At 36.9% G+C, this 26,213-nt stretch overlaps 3 protein-coding genes across 4 annotated transcripts in view; all 3 read left to right on the top strand.

Annotated features, from left to right (window-relative positions):
• The first annotated feature begins 152 nt into the window (after positions 1-152).
• LOC144444835 (large ribosomal subunit protein mL53-like) lies at positions 153-5,736 on the top strand. 2 transcript variants are annotated; one of them, XM_078134383.1, is made up of 4 exons: positions 153-275; positions 622-887; positions 2,754-2,866; positions 4,712-5,736. In XM_078134383.1, the coding sequence occupies exons 2-4, from the start codon at positions 793-795 to the stop codon at positions 4,825-4,827; spliced, it is 324 nt and encodes a 107-aa protein (XP_077990509.1). In that variant the 5' UTR covers positions 153-275; positions 622-792; the 3' UTR covers positions 4,828-5,736. The 2 variants fall into 2 exon arrangements, with proteins under 2 accessions (XP_077990509.1, XP_077990510.1); XM_078134384.1 differs by lacking the exon at positions 153-275 and adding an exon at positions 346-475.
• Positions 5,737-9,188: 3,452 nt separating this feature from the next.
• On the top strand, positions 9,189-20,585 carry LOC144444381 (dipeptidase 1-like). Its single transcript, XM_078133795.1, has 10 exons — positions 9,189-9,475; positions 12,077-12,212; positions 15,281-15,413; positions 15,767-15,917; positions 17,197-17,254; positions 17,838-18,014; positions 18,592-18,688; positions 19,066-19,141; positions 19,867-20,002; positions 20,466-20,585. The coding sequence occupies exons 1-10, from the start codon at positions 9,189-9,191 to the stop codon at positions 20,583-20,585; spliced, it is 1,371 nt and encodes a 456-aa protein (XP_077989921.1).
• Positions 20,586-21,912: 1,327 nt separating this feature from the next.
• LOC144444382 (dipeptidase 1-like) overlaps positions 21,913-26,213 on the top strand; it is a 7,949-nt gene continuing 3,648 nt past the window's right edge. The window contains exons 1-4 of the mRNA XM_078133796.1: positions 21,913-22,364; positions 24,644-24,770; positions 25,629-25,761; positions 26,064-26,213. The exon at positions 26,064-26,213 is cut by the window's right edge and continues 1 nt beyond it. Of these exons, the coding sequence (XP_077989922.1) occupies positions 21,913-22,364; positions 24,644-24,770; positions 25,629-25,761; positions 26,064-26,213 (862 nt within the window). The remainder of the gene's footprint in view (positions 22,365-24,643; positions 24,771-25,628; positions 25,762-26,063) is intronic.

A 26,213-nucleotide genomic window follows, 5' to 3' on the forward strand; every position in this document is an offset into this window, starting at 1 on the left:
TTCAGCAATTATTATTTACTTTATATTTTAGATATAATAATACTAAACATTAATGTTATTGGATTTTTCTTTAAAATAAAAAATGAAGAACACGATTTATTTTTATTTGAATTTGGTCTAGAAATCCGTGGCTGCTTATTTATTCATGTGAATAGTGCATTCTCATTGGTGCTTATTGCTGACTCACTCTTGCCAGAGGAAATGACAATAAAGCTAAAACGGAGCGTCAGCTTGGATGAAATCTTCAAAATTTTGGACAAATTCCTTCCGATTTAGTATGTATAATCTAAATTTATGGCCAATAATTAACTTCGTACAATAATATTTGGAAATTACAGCACGAGCTGAACAGTTGTTGTTTCTTGTAAGAACCAATCAAAATACGTTTACTGAATGAAATAAAATAGTCGCACTTACAAGTACTTTACATTAACCCTCCGCAATTTAATATATCATGATATGGACGCGTGATATGGTACGTTGTGTAAAGTTATTGTAAATCGTAACACAAGTAAAGCACATGAATATCATGGTTTGTCTCGATATGAACATTGTTTTTGATTTATAAGTAGGCACTGCAACAATCAATATATTATACCATCTTGTTTTTTCTGTTTTCAGACATTACAATTACAAAAGCAGGACTACTTTACGTTCTCATTCTGGCATGCAACAGCGACGCCGATAGCACTCAGCTGATCCATCCAGATACACGTGTGCTTAGGATTAATTTTCACTTGAAGAGGAAAATCGACACATTTACATTGTAGAGGGTGTACCGATTGTTGTAAAATGTCTCGAGCATTTGTTCGTGGTGTTACACTGAAAGCAGTGAAAAGTGTGCAAGTACAGTTTTGCCCCTTTGAACAACGCGTTAGATCAGCAAGGTATGTCAGCGTACAAGGGGGGGGGGGGGGGGGTTCTAAAAGTAAAACGATGAAGGGTGTTGTTTTGTTGGGGGGGGGTTATTTTGAAAAAGACAACTTGGAGGGGGGGGGTTAGGTTGGAAAACGAGAATAAGTGTCATTTTGGTGCCATGAAATGACTCCTGAACAACTATAATTTGTAAAAAAAAAAAAAAAAATTTAAAAATAATATACACTACAGTCTACAGAGTTGTATTTGATTCTGCACATTTGTATTGCATGTTTTACTGCAGTGAATAATACCACAACAAATGTATATGTACCATATGTAGCATTATCAGAAATTAGTTTATGATGCCTTCTGTCAACATTTGTAAAGACTGATTTTTATAGAAAGAGTTGTATTATCTGCAAGTAGTCCCCTATGGATTTTACACTGTGTACTTAGATACCCAGATGAATTACATGGGTTCATTTTGGAAAATGTGGTCTTTACTGAAAGGGTCACTTGTTAGACATCTTCCTTAGATGGTAACAGCAAGATCTGATTAGATTTTGGTTAACATCATATGAATAATAATGGAGAATTAGCCTAATTAACGATTTCCAGTAATTAGACTATGTCTACAGATTCCAGGCTTCAAATACTATATAATTTGATACATACATTTGTGATACCAAAGTGCATCTGTCCTGAAAATATTTTTGTATCATCCAGTAGAAATATTCCTAGCTCACTGTAGCACACTCTCACTATATAGTCACCTGCTTGCAAATGGTGTTCTAGACTTAATTCATTCTGACTGTATATGTCCCTAAATACAAGGGCCATTGTCAGAATCGACTCCTGACTTACTCCATCTGCAAGCAGGACTAACTTTAATACAACAATCATAAACACTTGAAAGCTGGTCCAATGTCTGCAATATTCTATTTCAAAGTTCTGAAGAAAACGTGTGAGAGCAAATAAACAATATGGCTGTCACCCACCTCCCAATCATTTCGACACACTAAACAATATGCCTGAATCCATGTTTGCAACACTGTTGTACAGCCTTGTGGAGTCATGATGGGCAAATGGTTAGAGTGGCTGATTTGGAATCTGCAGGTTGCAGGTTCAAGCTCCATCGCTGCCATTTGTTTCTGAGTGGCTAAAGTCCTTGGGCAAGATTTGAACCACAACTGTGCCTCAGTTAACCCAGCTGTGTAATTGGGGACCTGGTAGGATAGAGGTTGCAATGTGAATGATTTAATTATATGCGCTTATAATGGCTGCAGTGGATTGTATGCTCCCCAGGGAGTTGAAGTATAAAGGGCCATTGTGCTGCTATAGATCCAAGTCAGGGGTCATAATTGTAAAGTGCTTTGAACACAGAGTGGGAGAGTGCTATATATCAGACATTGCATTGGCCCCTGAGTAACTGTTTTAGCACTCAATAATCAAACCATCCACTTGTTGTCTTGCAAGTCAGTTAGATTTTGATGAGAGATCTTCATGGTTAAGTTTAGGTTATGTGTCACTCAAACTTAGCCATTAAGATTTCCAATACTTTGCTGACATCATAACTTATTGTGTGCACTGTAATATTTATTGTCTACGATACTGTTTAGAAGTTGACCTCTGTTGACCCTAATCTGCTCAAAAACAGTGTTTTATTTCAGCATCCCGAAGTTTTGGGACCCCTAGGTGTGCATGCGTGAGTAGGAACTGCTTGAGAATGTGAGAATGATAGTTATAGTAATCTTGGGAGTTGTCTAAAGACCATTTTGGCATGAATCTCAGCATTACAACAAAGTCCCATTCTCTTTTTATTTGTCGTATACCCGTCTAAAACATTAATTTTTGTTTATTGTTTTCATGTTATGTGTGTTTCTGTCATTTCCTAGACAATTCCTGAGCTATATTGGTAATGAAAACATGAGATCTTCCAATGAGAAGTGTCGAATTGAAACCAAGATAATGAACAACAAATCGGAACCAATAGTCAATATTACATTTGGTAAGTAGTACAGTGAAAAGACAGAGAACTGCAGTGACATGGTCCTATCACTGGAACTGTAACAAGGTGTACATGTAGATAGCAAAAAATATTGCATAGATACGTTATCACTGTGACAAAGTGTAGATGGGAGGAAAGATCACATGGTCCCAGTCACTGTGTCACAAATTGACTGACAAGTCAGTGTACATGTATGGTCACATGGTCCCAGTCACAGTGTCACAAATTGGCTATGAGAAGTCAATGTATGGTCACATGGTCCCAGTCACTGTGTCACAAATTGACTGTGACAAGTCAATGTTTGATCACATGGTCCCAGTCACAGTCGTGTCACAAATTGGCTATGACAAGTCAATGTATGGTCACATGGTCCCATTCACTATGTCACAAATTGACTGTATGGTCACATGGTCCCAGTCACTGTCACAAATTGACTGTGACAAGTCAATGTATGGTCACATGGTCCCAGTCACTATGTCACAAATTGACTATGGTCACATGGTCCCAGTCACTGTCACAAATTGACTGTGACAAGTCAATGTATGGTCACATGGTCCCAGTCACTGTGTCACAAATTGACTGTGACAAGTCAATGTATGGTCACATGGTCCGAGTCACTATGTCACAAATTGACTGTATGGTCACGTGGTCCCAGTCACTGTGTCACAAATTGACTGTGACAAGTCAATGTTTGGTCACATGGTCACAGTCGTGTCACAAATTGGCTATGACAAGTCAATGTATGGTCACATGGTCCCATTCACTATGTCACAAATTGACTGTAACAGTATGGTCTCATGGTCCCAGTCACTGTGTCACAAATTGACTGTGATAAGTCAATGTTTGGTCACATGGTCACAGTCGTGTCACAAATTGGCTATGACAAGTCAATGTATGGTCACATGGTCCCAGTCACTGTGTCACAAATTGACTGTGACAAGTCAATGTATGGTCACATGGTCCCAGTCACTCTGTCACTTTATTTGGTCATTTACAGTGGAAGTCCATGATGTATGGTTATATAATGTACATAATTACTTTGTCAAAGTTCATGGAATGTTCCGTTATCCTGTAGACATGTTTTCATGTGTGAAGTTTGTTTCTCTCACTGCATGTGGATGTCAGACATTGGATTTCAGTTGTGCATATTGCCATTTGTCAGTATTTTCAAAATAGGAAGCCATGATAAAATTGTTTTATAAATTGAAAATCCAAAGTAAGGCAAAAAAAGAAAAATTGTTGCTTGTCAGCGCACGTATCACTGAAATACCCCGCATCGTCTCCTTTTTTTTCCGGGTTTGTCCACTGGACCATCCCATGCATACTTTGTATATTGTACCATACGCAAACCAAGTAGTATGCATTCAAACAGATAATATGGCCATTATATGTCTTGACAACATGAGTCTATGTCATTTGCCATACAGTACTCAAAATATGAATCAAAATGTTGAAAGTCGCCTTTACTCTTCCCAAATTTTCATAAACTGGTCAGGCAACAATATTCTCAATATTTTTTCTTTCAGCTAGAAATTAAACATAACCTAAGGGGTGTCACTTTTTTGTTCAATGATACCCCTTAGGTCATTTATATTTTCCTTGGCTGAATAAAGAAAACCTATTTGGGAATGATACATGTAGCTAATTGTGTATGTTGTGTGCATTCACAACTAATTAGTTGTAGATCATTATGCACATGTTGATATGTCCCGTTGAGGGCAGCACCAGCAAAAGTCCTTAGTTGAGGTAACTTTAATGTGAACTTTGACCCAGTTCCTCGGCACGTGTTTTTGTCGACAGTTCATCCTGTCAAAATCTTATTCATGTATTTTTATATCTCAACAGAGGATGGAAATCAACTATTGTTTAAATCCAGAAATCTTACAACGACTGAAATTTTGAAGAGATTTGTAGCAGAACTGAAAACAAATTATCCAGAAGTCTATCAAGAGGCACTCTGATCAGATGTATCCACTCATATTTGTATAGTAGACTGTATGATAAAGATACTGAGACTTGGAAGTTACGGTACTTCCAATGATATACCAAAACAAAGCTTGGTGTGGTAAAACCGAAGTACCATGTTTATTTTGTGGCCATTCTACATGACAACAATCTGTGTGAGTGTCATCAGTTCTGTAATACTACATCACAACATTTGTGAGAGTGTCATCAGTTCTGTAATACTACATCACAACATTTGTGAGAGTGTCATCAGTTCTGTAATACTACATCACAACATTTGTGTCAGTGTCATCAGTTCTGTAATACTACATCACAACATTTGTGAGAGTGTCATCAGTTCTGTAATACTACATCACAACATTTGTGAGAGTGTCATCAGTTCTGTAATGCTACATCACAACAATCTGTGTCAGTGTCATCAGTTCTGTAATACTACATAACAACAATCTGTGTCAGTGTCATTAGTTCTGTAATACTACAGTGTACCACACAATGTCTTCTGGATGTCATAAGGAAAGTGTAAACACATCGATGAGAAATCTCTGTTGACCACTGCGTACATTGTAACAACCCAAACCAGACCCCCTAAAAATAACAAAATTAAAAAAATTTCCTACCTACCAACCCTGTTTTGAAATTGGGCCTTAGCGGAACCTCATAATTTTTTCTTTGGCCATAATTGATACAACAAGGGGTATAAAGTATATCCTCAGATGTGTGTGTGTGTGTGTGTGTGTTTATACTGTTGCCATAGTATGTGTGTGTGTGTGTGTGTGTACTGTTACCATAGTATATGTGTGTTTAAGAGAAAACTAATTTTTGAAACCTGGAAATTGCGTCTTTTTAGGTAGACTTGCTGACGTTGTGAACTTGGGATTTTCAAATGTTGTTTTGAATAAAACTAAGGTAGTGTAATGTATGTGGTTTTGTTTGTCTTTTATTGGATAGAAATGTCTGGATGACTGAAATCCCAGTCCTTAAAGGGCCATGTTTCAATCCCAGGTCATTGCATTAATGTTATCTTTATGATTACTAGTATTTTGTTGTGGACCAACTTTTGTTGATGGAGTTTGATGATGGTCACGAACCTGAAGAGCCATTCTAGCTTGTGGCAGATTATGCTCTTGCAAGAATGCATTGAAGTGACGGTTGTACACACTTCCATAGCCTAACGATAAATCTATGCGCACACACACACACACACACACACAAATATATATATTACCAAATAACTAAATACAAATGAAAACTCACCCAGGTAATATATAAATTAAATTAAATTGAGGAATAGAAAGGTACACACACCAGGACGACCCACATAATCTACCAGTTGATACATTGGCTAAGCTGGCTAGAGCACTCTGACTAGTATTCAGGGGACTATTACAGTAGGCTAGCTCCATCCATGTGCCCGTAATATGTCTTTCATCAGACTTGCAAGATCTGATTTCTTTCCTGGCACAAAGGTGACATCATATGGGACATATGCATGTAGTTACTGCATAACTTATAAGCTGATACATAAAGTCTCCATTCAAGTGTCTACTGCATATTATCAGATATAAGCTATCTTTGAGACTTTGACCTTCAGGGTTAATTTATCAAAATCAAACCAACTCCTGCATATCACAAACACATTGTATTTACATATTGCCAATTTCTTATGAATCACGTTTACAAGGCATTATTATTGGTGCTATCACTTTGACTGAATAGCAGCCATGTTTGTAGTAAAAAACTCGCTATGTTGCTGTATAACTCAAAAACTGTAATACATAGAGACTCCATTCAAGTATCTAACTCCCACATGATCACATGCAAGTTTTCTTGTATGACAGTAACCTTTGACCTGTACCTTGGCCTACGGGGTAGACCATTACTTGCATATTGCAGACACTTTGTCGCAATTGTGTTTGGTTAATTTCTTTTACATCATATCTATACATAATACAGAACCAGATAAACATACACATTAGGGAGCCTTCAGTATTTACAAGGGGGGAGGGCCAGAGGAGTTGGGGGTGGGTCACATTTTACAAACCTGTTCTTGAGGGAGGGTCATATTTTGCATTACAATATTTAGGGGAGGGTCTCATTTTACAATCCGTAGTTTTGTGACCAAATTGAAGATTAAATTATTGTAAATTGGTTTTGTGCGTTTTGAGATGAAAAAGTGAGATGAGCACTCAACATTTATTTTTACAAGTACTTTACATGCAAAAATACAATAATAAAACTACTTATATTGTAAGAAAATTGTTTTATAAAAACATTTTGAGTGTACCATCTCACCTTATCACTCACACTTTCCGTGAATGTTGTTGTTAAAATATGATGATGATGATGATGATGATGATGATGATGATGATTTAGTTTTGAATGTCATAGAGAACACGGACAGTGATACATGTACTGACTCAAGTAGTACCAGTGAGTCAGATTAGAGTGGAGTCATGATGGGTGAATGGTTAGCGTGACCGGCTTGGAATCTACAGGTTGCAGGTTCGAGCCCCGTCGCTGCCTGCTGTTTGTTTCTGAGTGGCTAAAGTCCTTGGGCAAGATTTGAACCACGACTATGCCTCAGTCAACCCAGCTGTATAACTGGGGACCTGGTAGGATGTAGGTTGCAATGTGAAGGCTTTAATCCTATGCGCTTAAATGGCTGCAATGGATTGTATGCTCCCCGGGGAGTTGAGGAAGACTAAAGGGCCGTTGTGCCGTTCTGGTCCGAGCCAGGGGTAATAATTGTAAAGCGCTTTGAGCACGGAGTGGGAAAGCGCTATATAAGAAACCAACATTATTATTATTATTAGAGTGACACTGATAATGGCAATACTGAAGGTGAAAGTGATGATGATGATGATGATGATGATGATGATGATGATGATGATGATGATGATGATGATGATGATGATGATGATGATGATGATGATGATGATGATGATGATGATGATAATGATATCAGAGAACTTTTACAAGTGACCAGATCAGACAGGTATGCACAACATGGAAAGCACGTTTTAGATACAAACTAGATTGTGTATGATTATACGAGAAAGGTAACTAGCCAGTCTTTTACTGTTTGTCACTTTATATGTACAAATATTGCTTTCTAAAACAGAGTTAAAATCATTTAATTTGTATGTATACATATAATGGGAATATTGATTAACGTTCAGTATATACAATTGTCATGGGGAGGGTCATGTTTTACAAAATGGGGCAAAGGGGAGGGTCACTTTTTACAAATGGAGAATTGGGGGAGGGTCATGTTTTATTTAACAGCCCATGTGTGTTTTCCTCCGACCCTCCCCCCTTGTAAATACTGAAGGCCCCCTTAGATCTTCTATGCATACTTTTCATACCGTTTAATTTTGAGCTTTATATTGTATATCATTCTATTTTTCAGTACACAGGTATTCGTCGGACAGATTGCCTAAGATTATCTTGCCTATGCCTTTTGTCAAACAATTGTTAATCGAAACATCAAGGACTGTATTATTACTTTTGCTCTCCTAGTGTGTGTGTGTGTGTGTGTGTGTGTGTGTGTGTGTGGATGGGTGTATGTGTTTGTATGTGTTTTGTATGTATGTGTGTATGTATGTATATATGTATGTGTGTGTGTTTGTATGTATGTACATGCGTGTGTGTGTGTCTGTGTGTGTATGTGTGTGTGTATGTGTATGTGTGTATGTGTTTGTATGTGTGTATGTGTATGTGTATGTGTGTGTGTGTGTGTGTGTGTGTGTGTGTGTGTGTGTGTGAATCATAACTTATTAGATTCTTACTGATATATCCACAATATTTACACACAAAATATCAATGTTATGATTATAATTATGAAGTAAAATTGCCTTGTGGTAGTATTGGTGTATTGTCGAGTAAATGCGTTCATCATGGGTATGCCACCAAAGCTTTGAGTCGTGTTTGCATTGCCATTTGCATGTATGCATTGTGATATTACTGACAATAGATATATCAACAGACTAACTGGTTACCCTGGGCAACGTGACAAAATACAAATAAAATGACACAAATAAACAAAGCATACATGGTACTTTTTATCTTAGAATCTGATACATGTGTGATACTGTCATGCATGAAATATATATATAACGAGACTCGTTATATTTACATTTGGAGATTTATTGATGTTACAAAACATGAGAACTTTTTAATACATGACAACATGCTCATAGATCTTGAAGAAGTGGGGGGATATGACCTAAATCAGATTATTTCAATCCTCAAGTGGTATCCGCCCCCTTTTTTATTAAAAAGTTATACAGTTTAGATACACCTACAACGTATAACAGACAAACTAAACTAGTCTAGCAAGTCAGTGAGTGCAGGAAAGATGGAGTCCTATAAACTGACTGAATTATCGGCTAGCGAAATTGGCAAATCTTCGTATAGTTCATCAACTGGACGGAAACTACAGAAAGGAAGTATTATCCTAGGAATTGCCATTTTTGCCGGCGTTGTTGCTATTGCTGTTGCCTTACCAATTGCACTAACAAACAACTCCACCGCTCCGAGGCCAACTCCCGAGTCATCTCCTGACACCGACCCTACCACTAAAGCAGTAAAAGATTCCTTGGAGCATGCAAAAGAGATCTTGAGAAAAGTTCCGCTGATTGATGGGTAAGTTGCTTATACGTTTCAAAAAGTACGATGTTGTACAGCAGAAGGTGCAACCAAAGGGGCAGCAAGCTTCTGATTAATAATTATTTCTTTTTCTTTTTCTTTTATTTTGTGGTATAAAACTTGGTTTTGATATTTATTTTCTATCCCTGACTATTTTGAATATTCACTATCGTATTGACTTAATAAAGACACCAAGTCAGTGTCCTTTCCTACATTAAACCCCTTATCCAAATGAAAACATTTCTCACCTTATAATTAGGGAGCCTTCAGTAATTATAGGGAGAGGGCCTGGGGAAATTCAGCCCTCCAGTCTGTTGCGTAAAATGTGGTCATTCCCCGATTCCATTTACGAAAATGTGGCCCTATCTCCATTTTCTTTCTCTAAAACATGGCCCCTCTGTTCAAATATTCCAATGGGTTAAAATGCTGTCAGACGTGAAAAGGGACACGCGTCTCTCGAAATCATTGGTTAGGATTTTCCTAACGCTGCTACCACATTGACAATTTTAAAGGAATTAGTTATTTTACAGTACTGCCGCCATAGTGAATTTGTGTAAGGCATTGAATTAATTCCAGTTTTTGGATCTAATCGGCAGTGTTTGAGGCCAGAAATCCCAAACACTAAATGGATGCACTGCCGACTGAAGGACCGAGGTCAACATTCCCACTCCACCATATTATCCCCAATATCTTTGCACACCGTTCCCCTTTACTCCTAGATGTGAGACTCACTCCTCTCCTCACACCACAGCTAACAATTGATTCACTTCATGGCTGTCAGCATCGATTTATCATGGCGGCCCTCCCCGAAAACGGATTTCCAAAATAAGACCTCGAATTAATTCCCAAGCCCCTGTGTAATTCCTGAAGGCTCCCTTACTAAGGTATAATTTGCAACTTAAAAGTTACACTGGCACTTTACCTCCCGCGTCTTAAATTCTGAGAGATCACCGAATAAACATACAATAGTATTCTGATGAGGAGTAATGTGTCCAATCTCACACTGGACCTGTTCATGTCTCTGGGCTCTTTATCTCTCTTTACGACTTTATTTGAATTTTTAGCACAATTGTGTAATGTTGTTTGAAATAGTGACCTAGGTGAGTGATTGCGAACAGTCAGGTGAACACTAAGCCCTTGGGTGACTACTAGTAACTGAGAAACAAATATAAAAGGAAGTTGACTACGTTTTCCTTCTCAAAATTTGAAATGAATAACAAACCATTTGAGGATTATGAGACGAAAACAATCTTCCAAGGGACTGATGCAAGTCTAACCTCACTCCTAATCTGCATACAATTGAATGTTCATTTGGTTAAATTAAAGAGAGGAGTCAACCCAAAAATAGGTATGCCTTTCAATCATTCAACTAGGTATTCAATATGTTCTTGAACTTTTCAAATAAAATCGAACATATTAAAGTTTTAAGGACTTTGAAGATGGGCTAAGTACTATATGGTATATAGGTACGTTGAGCTGCCATTTCACCACAAAGGATCTGGAGGGATGACGTCATACCCTCCTAGTTTCAAGGCGTTCAAAACCCGAGTTCTCCGCTGTTTAGAGTTATCAGTTTTATTTCAAACAAGAAAATCATTGCTCTCTCTCTCCTATGGTGCAACCAACGAATTTGGTCGTGTAATTTAAAACATTTTATAAGACGGGGGAAATGCTTCTTTTCAAGCAGGAGGGGAACAACCCCGTCGATGTCTTTGCAAATGGAAGGATGTTTTTCATTGAATCGGATCTATTTCCCATTCCCAAAGAGTAAAAGTTTTATTTCGCCATCATCAATATCTCCAATATTTAATTGGCAATTATTGTTACGTTCACCAAATACTTACGTGATTCATTATTCAAAATCGATCTTTAGTGTACATTTATCAATTTCAATATGACAATTATGTATACTAGACTGTTTACAAGTGTATTAATCATGTTGACAGGTTAGTTTCAAGGTGACCTCGCCTTTCTTGTCATATCGATCGGGCTAGTAACTCCTGTGTCTTACACCCTTAAGATCGCAAATCCTGTTTGCCTTCATATTTTCATCTTATCTGTATCGGTCGATTGGGTGAACATTTTTGTGGTGAAATAAAACTTATTTTGTGTGTGATATTGATCAATTGACTAATTGATTATTGTGGTGATATAAAACTGTTTTCTTCTTTCCCTGGCTACTTTTCTCTCTTTCAGCTGTATATAAATAATTCTCTCTTTATTGACTAAATAAAGACATATTGTCCATTCTTCTCCGCTTATCTAAATCGAAAAATCAAATAATTGATCAATATCAAACACAAAATAAGTTTTATTTCACCACAAAATTGATCATTCAATCCATCAATCATTCAACCAAATAATAAATCAATCAATTACATGCTCGCTGCGTCCTGTGGAGCAGTGGCGTTGAAGGCATTTGTTGTGGAAAATATGGCGAGTACATTCAAATTACCATACCGTGGTGTACGGATGTGATTAGCAATGTTGACTCTTCGACAACAACGTTTACTGTTTAGGCAATTCAACCCACCGTAAAAATGGTATAATATTCTGAACATTACAATTTTGCTCTCTATTTGTTTGTAAACATTAAAGACACAACGACCTGCCTGGTGCAGTACGTGGACGATGGCGCAGCCAACTATCCGATTTCAATTTGTGGGACAATTTAAAGTTGGTAGGGTTGCATACCGATATTCCACGACTAAAAGAGGGTCTTCTTGGGGGACAGGTAAGTTTTTATCAATAATCCCCAAATATATCCGTGTTTGTTTGTTGGTGGTGGTATTGGTCATGTTGTTTCATTCAGTAGTGTCTGTCTGCCTCTCTGTCTGTCTAAGAATTTAAGGGAGCATTCACTAATTATGAGGGGGACAAGTCAAGACCGGTCCGTTACAGAAAACGTGACTCTATCCCGATCACGTTTACTAAAAAGTGGCGCCCCTCCCTCAAAACCTTTCTCTAAATTGTGACCTTTCCCCTGTTCAAATTTTTTTTAATGAATCAAAATGCGGCCAGACTTGAAATAGGCATCGTCGCAAACCACGACCGTTTTACGGTACCGTTCTTAACGAGCCGGTTCCTACTTGTGTAGTGGTAGAAATAATAACTCTGGTTTGCGAGAATGGAAATAGGACACGAGTCTGAGATTCAATGGTAAGAACACTACCCCACTGCAGCCACCATATTGATGATTTTAAACGCATTGATTATTTCAGACTGTGCCACAGTGAATTTGTGTTAAAGTAGTGCACTAAATAATTCCTGTTTTTGGATCTACTTTGCACAGCTGAAGGCCAGAAGTCCCAAAGATGTGTCTGGCCCAACGTTGACATCCGTCATCCACCACATCATCCATGTTATATTACATTACAGTGATCATTACAGTATCCAGTACTTCATTACAGTATCCAGTACTTCATTACAGTATTCAGTACTTCATTACAGTATTCAGTACTTCATTACACTATTCAGTACTTCATTACAGTATTCAGTACTTCATTACAGTATCCAGTACTTCGTTACAGTATTCAGTACTTCTTTACAGTATTCAGTACTTCGTTACAGTATTCAGTACTTCGTTACAGTATTCAGTACTTCGTTACAGTATTCAGTACTTCGTTACAGTATTCAGTACTTCATTACAGTATTCAGTACTTCATTACAGTATTCAGTACTTCATTACAGTATTCAGTACTTCGTTACAGTATTCAGTACTTCGTTACAGTATCCAGTACTTCATTACAGTATCCAGTACTTCATTACAGTATCCAGTACTTCATTACAGTATTCAGTACTTGATTACAGTATTCAGTACTTGATTACAGTATTCAGTACTTGATTACAGTATCCAGTACTTCATTACAGTATCCAGTGCTTCATTACATTATTCAGTACTTGATTACAGTATACAGTACTTGATTACAGTATTCAGTACTTCATTACAGTATTCAGTACTTCATTACAGTATTCAGTACTTAATTACAGTATCCAGTACTTGATTACAGTATTCAGTACTTCGATACAGTATCCAGTACTTCATTCCAGTATTCAGTATTTCATTACAGTATTCAGTATTTCATTACAGTATCCAGTACTTCATTACAGTATCCACTACTTCATTACAGTATTCAGTACTTTATTACAGTATTCAGTACTTTATTACAGTATTCAGTACTTCATTATAGTATCCAGTACTTCATTACAGTATTCAGTACTTCATTACAGTATTCAGTACTTCATTACAGTATTCAGTACTTCATTACAGTATTCAGTATTTCATTACAGTATTCAGTATTTCATTACAGTATCCAGTACTTCATCACAGTATTCAGTACTTGATTACAGTATTCAGTACTTTATTACAGTATTCAGTACTTCATTACAGTATCCACTACTTCATTACAGTATTCAGTACTTTATTACAGTATTCAGTATTTCATTACAGTATCCACTACTTCATTACAGTATTCAGTACTTTATTACAGTATTCAGTACTTTATTACAGTATTCAGTACTTCATTATAGTATCCAGTACTTCATTACAGTATCCAGTACTTCATTACAGTATTCAGTATTTCATTACAGTATCCAGTACTTCATCACAGTATTCAGTACTTGATTACAGTATTCAGTACTTGATTACAGTATTCAGTACTTGATTACAGTATCCAGTACTTCATTACAGTATCCAGTACTTGATTACAGTATTCAGTACTTCATTACATTATTCAGTATTTTATTACAGTATCCAGTACTTCATCACAGTATTCAGTACTTGATTACAGTATCCAGTACTTCATTACATTATTCAGTACTTGATTACAGTATCCAGTACTTGATTACAGTATTCAGTACTTGATTACAGTATTCAGTACTTAATTACAGTATTCAGTACTTGATTACAGTATCCAGTACTTCATTACAGTATTCAGTACTTGATTACAGTATCCAGTACTTGATTACAATATCCAGTACTTGATCACAGTATTCAGTACTTGATTACAGTATCCAGTACTTCATTACATTATTCAGTACGTCATTCCAGTATTCAGTATTCCATTACAGTATTCAGTATTTCATTACAGTATCCAGTACTTGATTACAATATCCAGTACTTCATCACAGTATTCAGTACTTGATTACAGTATCCAGTACTTCATTACATTATTCAGTACGTCATTCCAGTATTCAGTATTTCATTACATTATTCAGTACCTGATTACAGTATCCAGTACATGTACTTGATTACAGCATCCAGTACTTCATCACAGTATTCAGTACTTGATTACAGTATCCAGTACTTCATTACAGTATCCAGTACTTCATCACAGTATTCAGTACTTGATTACAGTATCCAGTACTTCATTACATTATCCAGTACTTGATTACAGTATTCAGTACTTGATTACAGTATCCAGTACTTCATTACATTATTCAGTACGTGATTACAGTATCCAGTACTTGATTACAGTATCCAGTACTTGATTACAGTATCCAGTACTTCATTACAGTATTCAGTACTTCATTACAGTATTCAGTACTTCATTACAGTATTCAGTACTTCATTACAGTATCCAGTACTTCATTACATTATTCAGTACTTGATTACAGTATCCAGTACTTCATTACATTATTCAGTACTTCATTACAGTATTCAGTACTTCATTACAGTATTCAGTACTTCATTACAGTATTCAGTACTCTCTCTCTCTCTCTCTCTCTCTCTCTCTCTCTCTCTCTCTCTCTCTCTCTCTCTCTCTCTCTCTCTCTCTCTCTCTCTCTCTCTCTCTCTTCCAGTTTTGGTCAGTATATATCCCTTGTAGCACTCAATACAAAGATGCCGTTCGTCAGACACTTGATCAAATTGACGTCGCCAGAAGATTCATCGAACAGTATAGTGGTGTCTTTCAGCTTGTCACTACATCACAAGGTACAATACAAATAATTGAAACGAGACATGTCTGTTTGTCTGTCTGTCTGTGTGTCTGTGTGTCTGTGTGTCTGTCTGTCTGTCTGTCTGTCTGTCTGTCTGTCTGTCTGTCTGTCTGTTTGTCTGTCCGGACGTATGTATGTATGTATGTATGTATGTATGTATGTATGTATGTATGTATGTATGTATGTATTAGTTCCGTATGCATTTTTATGTATGTATGTATGTATGTATGTATGTATGTATGTATGTATGTATGTATGTAGGGTGAATGGATTGGTGGATCGATGAATAGTTCTGTGCATGCTGTGTGCACTGTGCGTTTCTTATCTTTCTATTTTCTGATGATAAAGGGATCCTCGATGCCTTCAATGATGGTAAAATTGCAAGTCTTATTGGTATGGAAGGGGGGCATCACATTGACAGTAGTCTTGCCGCTCTCAGAATGACGTACTTACTTGGAGCTAGATATATGACTATTACGCATAGTTGTAACACCCCCTGGTAAGAACATTATATTTAATGATTATTCTTTAGGCCTACAAAAATAATTGTTTGGTTCCGGTTACCCGACCCCACCTAGCTTTTCACTACCAACCCTAAACTTTTTTTTTCATGTATTCAAGAAAAAAAATAATAAAATCGTAAACAATTGTGAAGTCTAGCGTAAACTGACACCAACTTAAAAAGGCACTCTAAAATTGTTCTTTAAATCTGCAATGGCTGTACATCTGATAGGAAGAAATAAACAATACAGAGGCCATTTCGACAACAATGGAAAAACCGAACTAGACACTCACGCAGAAAAAAATAACATAAAATAAAATAAAAAATCTACCTACCCCACCTATTCTAAAATTGAGCGTAACCGGAACCACACATTTTTTTTTATTCGGCCTTACGTACCTTTCAAAGGTATCAACATTATATTTTCATTACAAAAGTGTAAATTTGATGACAGGTTACGCACTTAAAGATCGGTTGTCACAGATCGTTTGCCTCACCTATTACGTTTTAGTTGTATCGATAGATCTTGTCCTATGAGCAAAATACGTGTATATGTGTATACTCACCGATAGATAGTCTAGCTGCTAGACCATCAGGCAGTGCCTTTGACGCTATGCAACCTGTAGTAGAATTATCGAAGGCGCTGTCCGAGATTCTACCAAGAATCAAACAGTCCATTCAGCTGACATGTATGTTGTGGAGTGGCCCACTGTCATCCTTCGGCTTTCGTTTAATAACTTTTCGAGTGTAGATCCGAGGCCTTTCTTACTACAAGGCTATCCGATAAAGTATTACTTTTAAATCACAATGTAAAATCAAACTGGAAAACCTAACGATAGGTCTCATAATAGTGTATCCGATAAAGGGGCATAAGCAGAGTTTTATGATTGTTGTGGGTAATTTTTACTAACTGAAGCACCACCAGAACTAATCAACTTACCTTCATAGCAAATAACAAAACCCCACTCCTACCCCTATCCCCTAAAACTTGTCACTATTTCCATCAATTACAAGCTCTTTGGATGGTACTACAACATGTACTTTTTGGACCAAATTTTAATGTGTCAAGGCAGTGAAACCGTTTTAAGACAGATATATATGCACGAAAACAGTTCACAGTCCACAATCCAATCTATCCGTATTGATTCACTAATATATAGCCAAAGTACAACAGGTCGGTTGAATTCGCAATACCGTCATACACGTGACGTCATGTAGTATAATTTATAGCATTTCATACAATACTGAATTTGATTGATGTTCTTTTCTTTTTCAGGGCTGACCAAAGTGGGGCTGTAACCCCAGAACATGGCGGCCTAACGGAATGGGGTAAGGTAAGATTCGGCACACTCACTCATGTCAAAGGGAAACGCCACTCCAGGAAATAATGGCATCTTTGTAAATAGACAACTGGGAGACGGTTCATGATTTTACGTTTCATGCTATTTCAGAAAAGCATCAGTGGTTGAACATGTGCCTCATTCGGTGCCTCTATGCTATGGCTACATTGCCTCAAGGGATTTGGTATTAATGCATATGCAGGGGGTGAACAATTAATATTCATGACTTCTAATTCAATTCCTTATTACCTTAGCATCATGAATATTACTGTTCACCTATTGTATATGCATTTCTACTGCCTCTCGTCAGGCTTTCAGGTCCTTCCTTTTTCCTCACCAAATAAGGATATAACAATGCAGTGTCAGCAAAAATCCCTGAATGTGACATCAGTTCAAATCTGATAACTCTCTGAAATCGTATGTAATGTAAGCTATGTAAAATCATGAAAGGACTCTTCACTCCCCGAGTTCATGAAAATGATCAACCTTCCTGGTTAACAAAGCAACCCGTTGTAACTCAGAATGTCAGTGATGTATTGAAACTTGAGTCAATAACCCATCAATTTATATTTTATAGGATGTCATACGAGAAATGAACCGTATTGGCATGTTAGTGGACATTTCTCATGTATCTGTCGACACAATGAATGATGTATTGGACGTAGCACAAGCTCCGGTCATTTTCAGCCATTCTGGCGCCAGGGCACTTTGTGACCACACCAGAAATGTCCCGGATGAAGTCTTGACTAGATTGGTAAGTTCACAAAACATGATTATTATAAAATACAGTAAGGGAAGACAATTATAATGGTATCTGTGATATTAAACTCAGACAACACTTTTTAGATTGTCAGTGCGCCATCTACGACAGTACTTTGCAGTCTACGAGGATTACATAATTTTCACTCATTTTAAGTATATGAATGATATTTTACCTATATATACATACATACACACACACACACACACACACACACATACATACATACATACATACATACATACACACACACACATACATACATACATACATACATACATACATACATACATACACACACACTCACACACATACATACATACATACATACATACATACATACATACATACATACATACATACATACATACACACATACATACATACATACATACATACATACATACATACATACATACATACATACATACATACATACATACATACATACATACATACATACATACCTTCAAATACACACTGGCGTATTTCACATATGCGCATGTTTGTATTGTTTTTAGACATTGAATTATCTTTTGTTGTTTACTTCATTCTTTCTTTGATAACACAGAAAGACAATGGGGGTATCGTAATGGTCGTATTTTACCCCTCCTATATCTGCTGTGCTACTATGACGGACCATACTTGTAAAATAACAGACGTTGCTGGTAGGTAAAGCTCTGAATAATAACATTGATAAATCCCAACCGAGTTACTTATAGACTGTAAGATACGCCGTGACGTTCCGCCCTCACCGACCTCCTCTCACAGGGGTTGGCTTGTGTGTGAGGGCGCCCGTCACGGCGTACTTTGCAGGCTAAATTACTTGTAAAATGTTGTAAAGTTGAAAGATAAATTTTACTTACAATAAATTAGAAAGTTCAAGTTCGACATTTCGTGTAAAATTTCAACAAAAGCCCATTTTATCATGTGTTTCTCCTACTAACGAATATATAACTAGATAATTAATCGAATGGATATGTCATTATAAGGGTGATTAACAAAATGGTTCACATGAATTTTTGTCTATTTCTTTTATTTTCAGATCACATCGAACATATTGTTAGTAAATGTGGCCATGGTTGTGTTGGGATAGGTAGTGACTATGATGGTATTCCCGAGTAAGTATTAAAATCAATGTGTATACATATTTTTTATTTTCGTTCTTTTCTCTACTAATATCTTATGTTATTTTTGGATACTCACACTTATTACACGTATTTAGTTGCTTTTTATCTTGTCTGTGTGTCTTCAGTCTACTTGAGAGAGAGAGAGAGAGAGAGAGAGAGAGAGAGAGAGAGAGAGAGAGAGAGAGAGAGGGGGGGGGTATGTGTTGTTGTTGAGGGTCAAACCGCGCGCGCAATCGTGAGTGAGTTTGTTGGATGTGGGTTTGACTATGATTAACGGGTAGATATATTGAATCAGTGGTTCAGGAGTTGTACAAGGACAAGTGAATCGAAAATCGAATGATTTGTATGAAAATTAATAATGTGATCAATTGATTGATGAACTGGGTGTGCTGACAGATCACACGATTGTTTTGCGCTTTGTGCATAGAGAAAAGATATTTCATAAACTAATTTATAAATTGTATTTGAATCAACTTAAAGCATTCAATTTTGTAGTTGAATTATTTTGATTGAATGATTGATTGGTTGGTTGGTTGGTTGGTTGGTTGGCTGGCTGGTTTGCTGGCCTGGCAGACCGACCGACCGATTGATTGATTTGCCTTATTTCACGAATGGCGGTCTGTCAGTCAATTGATTGTATATTTGAATTACATTTTGTCAGTTACATTGTAATTTAATTGTTGTTTCATGGAGATGTGTCTTGATCTGTTTATAAGACTACCAGAGGGACTCGAAGATGTATCCACATATCCTGCTTTGGTCAAGGAAATGATTGATCGTGGCTGGAGTGATGAAAACATTGAGAAGTTGATTGGTTTGAATTTGATAAGAGTCTTAGCAGAAGCCGAGCAGGTGAGTGGATGGGTGGGTGGGTGGGTGGGTGGGTGGGTTGATTGATTGATTGATTGGTTGGTTGGTTGGTTGGTTGGTTGGTTGGTTGGTTGGTTGGTTGGTTGGTTGGTTGGTTGGTTGGTTGGTTGGTTGATTGATTGATTGATTGATTGATTGATTGATTGATTGATTGATTGATTGATTGATTGATTGATTGATTGAATAATTCAGTAATTGATTGATGTATTTTCTGAATCATCTTTCAGTTTTTGATAACTCGATTTACTCAACGGTTTATTCATTGAGTTAGTGAAACAGTTCGTCAGTCAGTCAGTCTGTGAAGGGTTCTATAATACTAGTAGTTTATGATTGATAGTGGATAGACTGTGCACAGGGTACGACGTACGTACTAAACGTATTGACAGACTTACACTTACTGAGTAGCTACCCGCTATGTGATAGATTTGTTGATTGTTAATTACAGGTACGAGATAACATGGAAGGTGTCCTTCCCTATGAAGACTGGATTCCTCGTGGCGACAGCGTTGAAGAATACAACAACACCTGCAGAACACATTATTCTGGATGGGCGTCGTATTATTGAGAGTTCACCGACTGTGTGACGTCATTGTCCATTGAAAGTTAAAGAGGAATTTGGGTTTTAGAGAGTCCTTACATACCATAAATCTCGTACAATACAAAACATCAAATTAAAGCTAGTCTCGCATTGATTATTTGTGACTGTATTAGCAATGGTCTAGCATTGCTTCATGGATGTCAGTAGGCATGAATATGTATTAGATGAACACTGCAGATTCATGACTCCTAAGTGCTTGATACTTTCAGATCAGTCATGAATAGTTATTAACCACCTAGTATGTATGTCTGACTCCCTTGAGGCAACGCTGGACCACTGATGGGACAATGAATGTGAAGCAAGTTCCAATTGCAATTTGGTGTATCTTGGCAATCGCGTGAAATTTATTATGTAATGTGAACTTATGAAATGACTTTCCAGAAGTCAAAGTTTACGAAAAAGTCTTCATTTCCTTAGGTGTTTTCCCCTGTACACTACGTCTGCAGTCTGTGTGTAGAATTACCCATTGCAGCTTAGTTTCAGTCATTTGTGTCATACAGATAGACATATTAAATTAGAACTGTTGCGAATCATAATGTATTTTTTATTTTTGTCATGTATTTCACATCAGTTTTACGTCATTTGTCGATGGTTTTTATATGATATATATATATATCCAAATGGAAAATATATTTCAAAAGTGGAAGGATTATTTCATTTGGATATCTACTGAATAATGAATGAGGAACAAGTTCAACCCGAATTTTCTCACGAGATGTAAATTTATATGAAATGACTCATTAACAACATTAAAACCAAAAATAGGAAAATAATACATGATGAATAAGTTAAATCAGTGTACTTATATATTAATAGTAATATGAATGATAATTGTAATAAGTATGGATAGAAAGGGTGCATTGAATTGCTAAGTTTCAAAATAACACTGCGATCAATAAGAATGGACAAGAATATGATTGCGTGAAACCTGTTGATGTCGACTTACGAAGACTTATTATCCAGGAACTTGAAGATATTGTTCAAAAATAGAAAGAAGACTAGTACCAAATAATATACATTATTGCTATAAGAGCAAGAAAATTCAGACTATCAACCACTTCTATAATATGTGATAAGATTCTGTAAAAGTGGCATTATTATCAAGAAAATAAGTTCATGGTAGGATGGTAGGTGACTATGGGGTGGCTGGATGGCTTGCTGACTGGGTGGGTGGGTGGGTGGGTGGGTGGGTGGGTAGGTTGCTAGTTAAGTTGCTAGGCAGTTAGGTAGGCTGGTGGGTAGGTAGGTTGCTAGTGTAAGACAGGCAGGTAGGTAGGCAGGCAGGCAGGCAGGCATGAAGGAAGGATGGAAGCAAGGATCACGGTTTGCTGGCAGATGTGGACTGAACTCTATCCTGACTGTTATCGCTGACAACAATCTTGCAATTAATTACATCGATAATTTCAGCATTGATGATTTCCTACCAGTGACTGACCTCTGTCCAAAGTTCATGTGTGACACTAATCAGGGTACTGTTCAGTGCTATTACGAAGAAGCCATGGAGTATAACATGTCAGATATTGGCAACACCTCAGACACCTTTGAAACTTCGCCAACATACACGTCCAAGCGAAAACGCAATGCTGCAATTGCTTTAGGCATAGCAGTTTTCGCTGTCGTGGTTGCAGTAGCCATTGCTGTTCCGATTGCCTTGAGTAACAGCACCGAAGAAATACCTACCGAAGTGCCCGAGGATAACCTTGAACATGCTAAGCAGATAATGAAACGGGTTCCGCTTGTCGATGGGTAAGTTTTACGATGAAAGGAAACATACATATACATTTATCGCTGGTAAATCTACTTTCCAAAATTTGCGATTTACATTCCGAGTTATTATGATATCCTTAAATCGTGACTAATTTGGTCTTCATTGACAATAAAGTGTTGAAATTCTCCGTAATAAATAGTGTTTGTTGTTTTAAAATGTAGACTGACGTCATTCACGTATCCAAATGATTTATACACAGAACTGTTATGAAATTGAGAGACATTCAGTCAAAAGTCATTCATGTATTTATAGAACTTACATTCGATTTTGAATCAAAATAGCCTAGAGGTTAGCTGTAATTAGAGACGGACGGACGGACGGACGGACGGACGGACGGACGGACGGACGGACGGACGGACAGACAGACAGACAGACAGACAGACAGACAGACGGACGGGTGGACAAACGGAGGACTGCCAGACAGACAAGCGAGGAGGAGAAGGGAAAGAGCAGAACAGCAATCAGAGGAGTGACTGACCTGTATGTATAGGTCAACAAGGAGGAGATCCTTGACATTAAGTCAAAGAGGGGACAATTTATTTTCCATTGTTATCGACTTCGTCAGGTAAGCTCATACACTTGTGATTAATATCACTAAATCGCACTAAAATGACCCTGGAATAGATAATAGATATTGATAAATCTATGATAAACCTCCTTCCATCTCATTAACCTTAACCTTTCCAAATTGTCTTAGATACCCGTGGCCTAAACGAGACCTGGTCACACATTCTAAATACCAACGACTTGATAAACAAAGTGGCTAAGTGAAGCTCCTTTAGAACTAAATAAAATACGTCATCATTTATTATAAACAACAGGGTCACAATTAGTAATTTGACTACCATCGAGCTGTAGATATCGTAAACGTTTGAACGAGTTAGTGATAAAACGTCAACTTTGACCAAAGTTTTCTGTCCATATCGTATCTGAATAACGATGGTTAAAAAAATTTTAACTTCAAATCGTCAGAATGAAAAAAAAGAAGATCATCTTGACTGGCTGTTGAAAACGTCTTCCAAATCCAGTTGTCGTCTGATATCCATTTCTTGATGAAGTGGGTTTTTTATTTGTTGACAAACATGATGAGTCACGTCGTGATCACTATGTATACCCAAAGTTTACCGACCACCATATTGAATTTGGTTTATTGACATGACGTCACGTAATTTCTACTCTAGTGTTTGCTACATATTTAAAAGCTACTCACAGTATTGTACTTACTGAAGCACACTTTACCATCTCTTACAATTGACTGAACTCAATCCGGATATCAAAATATAATACATAAACCATCCGATGACGTAATTTATCATACGTATCAAAAAATACTCAGGAAACTCCTACTATGCAATCAACTGTTCTAACCAAGCCAGAAAACAATTGTAATGTTAAAGGAGACATGCATCAACATTAACAATACACTGGAATGTGGTTTGTTTACGTATTTTTATTTGAGCAATATACTTTCAAATTCAGTCTGTACCCCTTTAACCGCAATATTACCCAACCAAGTTTCAAGCACAAATTTGTACTTACCGTAAATTTTTCGGTATTTCAACTTCTTTTTAAATTGAAGTAGGCCTAATTAAAATAATCTTTGCTTTTTTGTCTTTAGCAAAAACATAATGCTATAGGCCTAAAGGAATTGTTTGGTTCCGGTTACCCGACCCCACATAGTTTTCCACTGCCGACCCTAAACTTTTTTTTACGTATTCGAGAAAAAATAAAATAAATTCGCGAAGTCTCGCGAGAAATAGTGGATGCTGATAATAACATCAACTTAAAAAGACAATATAAAATTGTTCTTCCAATCTATGATGGCTGTACATCTGATGGAATGAAACCAATAACACAGAGACCATGTGGTAAAGAACGGAAAACATAACTACCTAAACTAGATATTCGCACATGAAAAAGAAAATTTAAATAAAAATCACCTATTCTAAAATTGAGAGTAATCGGAACCACTCAATTTGTTTAGGTCTTACCAAGAAGTGGTATTTGATATGGATAGGTGACATCACAATGTTAGTTTACCATCTGAATTTTCGACCCCGACAAAGAGCATGTTGTTTCTCTCCAGGCGGTCTCGAAGTTTATGATGTTTGGGACACCAGCTTAAAGTATAAAGCAACAAAACACTGCTGTCAATAAATCACTAATCCACCATGTCAGACGTCGACTTAGAGAGACTTCTTAGATGCTGCACTAGGCTCATATGAAACTAAATACTTGTTCGTTTTTTCCCTCAAAGCCACAATGACCTACCCATCCAGTTACGAACAAGATGGCACAACCAACTGTCTGATGTTAACCTATGGGATGATTTACCAACGCACACAGATATCCCACGCCTCAGAGAAGGCCATGTTGGCGGCCAGGTAAGGTTACATGTAAAAACAAGACCCTGGTGAGTTAATATGAATATGTAAAGTTTACATTGAAAGCAAGATCCTGGTGAGTTAATATGAATATGTGTAAAGTTTACATTGAAAGCGAGATCCTGGTGAGTTAATTCTGATACACAAAATGAAAATGACTGATAGCATAGCCACACAGATGTAAGTCAAGGTTGTATAATTATGAGCGTCGTGGAAATGAAACAAAGGACACTAAACTTCAATTTAAATGACATCTCCAGCCATACGATATTTAGTGTACCCATTGTCTTGACATCCATGTGAGATATTGCAATACAAGATATTCATTTCTCTAACTAGGTGTTTGGCGACATGTATAAACGACGTCATGTCTGCTCCCAAACACAGTAATTACAAATTCATGACAATATTTTGCTGTAATTTATTGAAGATAACTTATATAACCACCTGTTGATGAAGTTACTATTTGATATACTAATTATACTTATACTTGTACCATAACGCAGGAACCTAACAAGTTAACTAAGTATCAACGTCTGTATGCTTCTTTCTATTCCTCGGAAAACCAATTCCTGTCTGACTTTGACTGCTGTTTTGTCTGTGTTTGTCTATGTATGTATGTATGTATGTATGTATGTATGTATGTATGTATGTATGTATGTATGTATGTATGTATGTATGTATGTATGTATGTATATATGTATGTATGTGTGTATGTGTGTGTGTGCATGTATGTATGTATGTATGTATGTAACCTCTCTCTCTCTCTCTCTCTCTCTCTCTCTCTCTCTCTCTCTCTCTCTCTCTCTCTCTCTCTCTCTCTCTCTCTCTCTCTCTCTCTCTCTCTCATTCATATAGTTTTGGTCAGTATACATCCCTTGTAACTCTCAATACAAAGATTCCGTTCGCCAGACCCTTGATCAAATAGATATTACTAGAAGATACATCGAACAATACAATAATGTGTTTGAGCTCGTCACAACAGCTCAAGGTAAATAAAAGACTCAATCTGAAATAGATTAAAGGGTCATAGTCTGTAACTACATAATTCAAAACACTTTTATTACACTGAATTTTCACTAAATGGTTTGGTGCATGTTTTAACGAACAAAAATCTAAGATTAAGAAATTTACAACAGGTTTAAAAACATGATAAAAATTTATATTAGTAACTTTTGAATAGCAAATTTGGAAAAATTGCTACCTTTCGACAAGTCTAGACCTACTATTGGCCTTGATGACGAATGGTGGTAGTGAAAGTCTAAAAAGTTCATATGTCCATATTTATTTAAGGTATACTTGATGCCCATGCTGATGGCAAAATTGCCAGTCTCATTGGTATGGAAGGGGGACACCACATCGATAGCAGTTTTGCTAACCTGCGCATGACATACGTACTAGGGGCAAGATACATGACAATAACACATAGTTGTAACACCCCCT

The sequence above is a fragment of the Glandiceps talaboti genome, chromosome 13, assembly GCF_964340395.1.
Source record: "Glandiceps talaboti chromosome 13, keGlaTala1.1, whole genome shotgun sequence".
Lineage (NCBI taxonomy): Eukaryota > Metazoa > Hemichordata > Enteropneusta > Spengelidae > Glandiceps > Glandiceps talaboti.

Excerpts from the sequence above, each read along its gene's own strand:
- LOC144444835 (XM_078134383.1), top strand. The coding sequence starts at position 793 with ATGTCTCGAGCATTTGTTCGTGGTGTTACACTGAAAGCAGTGAAAAGT. Across the intron at positions 888-2,753 it reads CAACGCGTTAGATCAGCAAG|ACAATTCCTGAGCTATATTG; the intron begins GTATGTCAGCGT and ends GTCATTTCCTAG. Across the intron at positions 2,867-4,711 it reads AATAGTCAATATTACATTTG|AGGATGGAAATCAACTATTG; the intron begins GTAAGTAGTACA and ends ATATCTCAACAG.
- LOC144444381 (XM_078133795.1), top strand. The coding sequence starts at position 9,189 with ATGGAGTCCTATAAACTGACTGAATTATCGGCTAGCGAAATTGGCAAA. Across the intron at positions 15,918-17,196 it reads CATAGTTGTAACACCCCCTG|GGCTGACCAAAGTGGGGCTG; the intron begins GTAAGAACATTA and ends TTTCTTTTTCAG. Across the intron at positions 18,689-19,065 it reads TAAAATAACAGACGTTGCTG|ATCACATCGAACATATTGTT; the intron begins GTAGGTAAAGCT and ends TTTTATTTTCAG.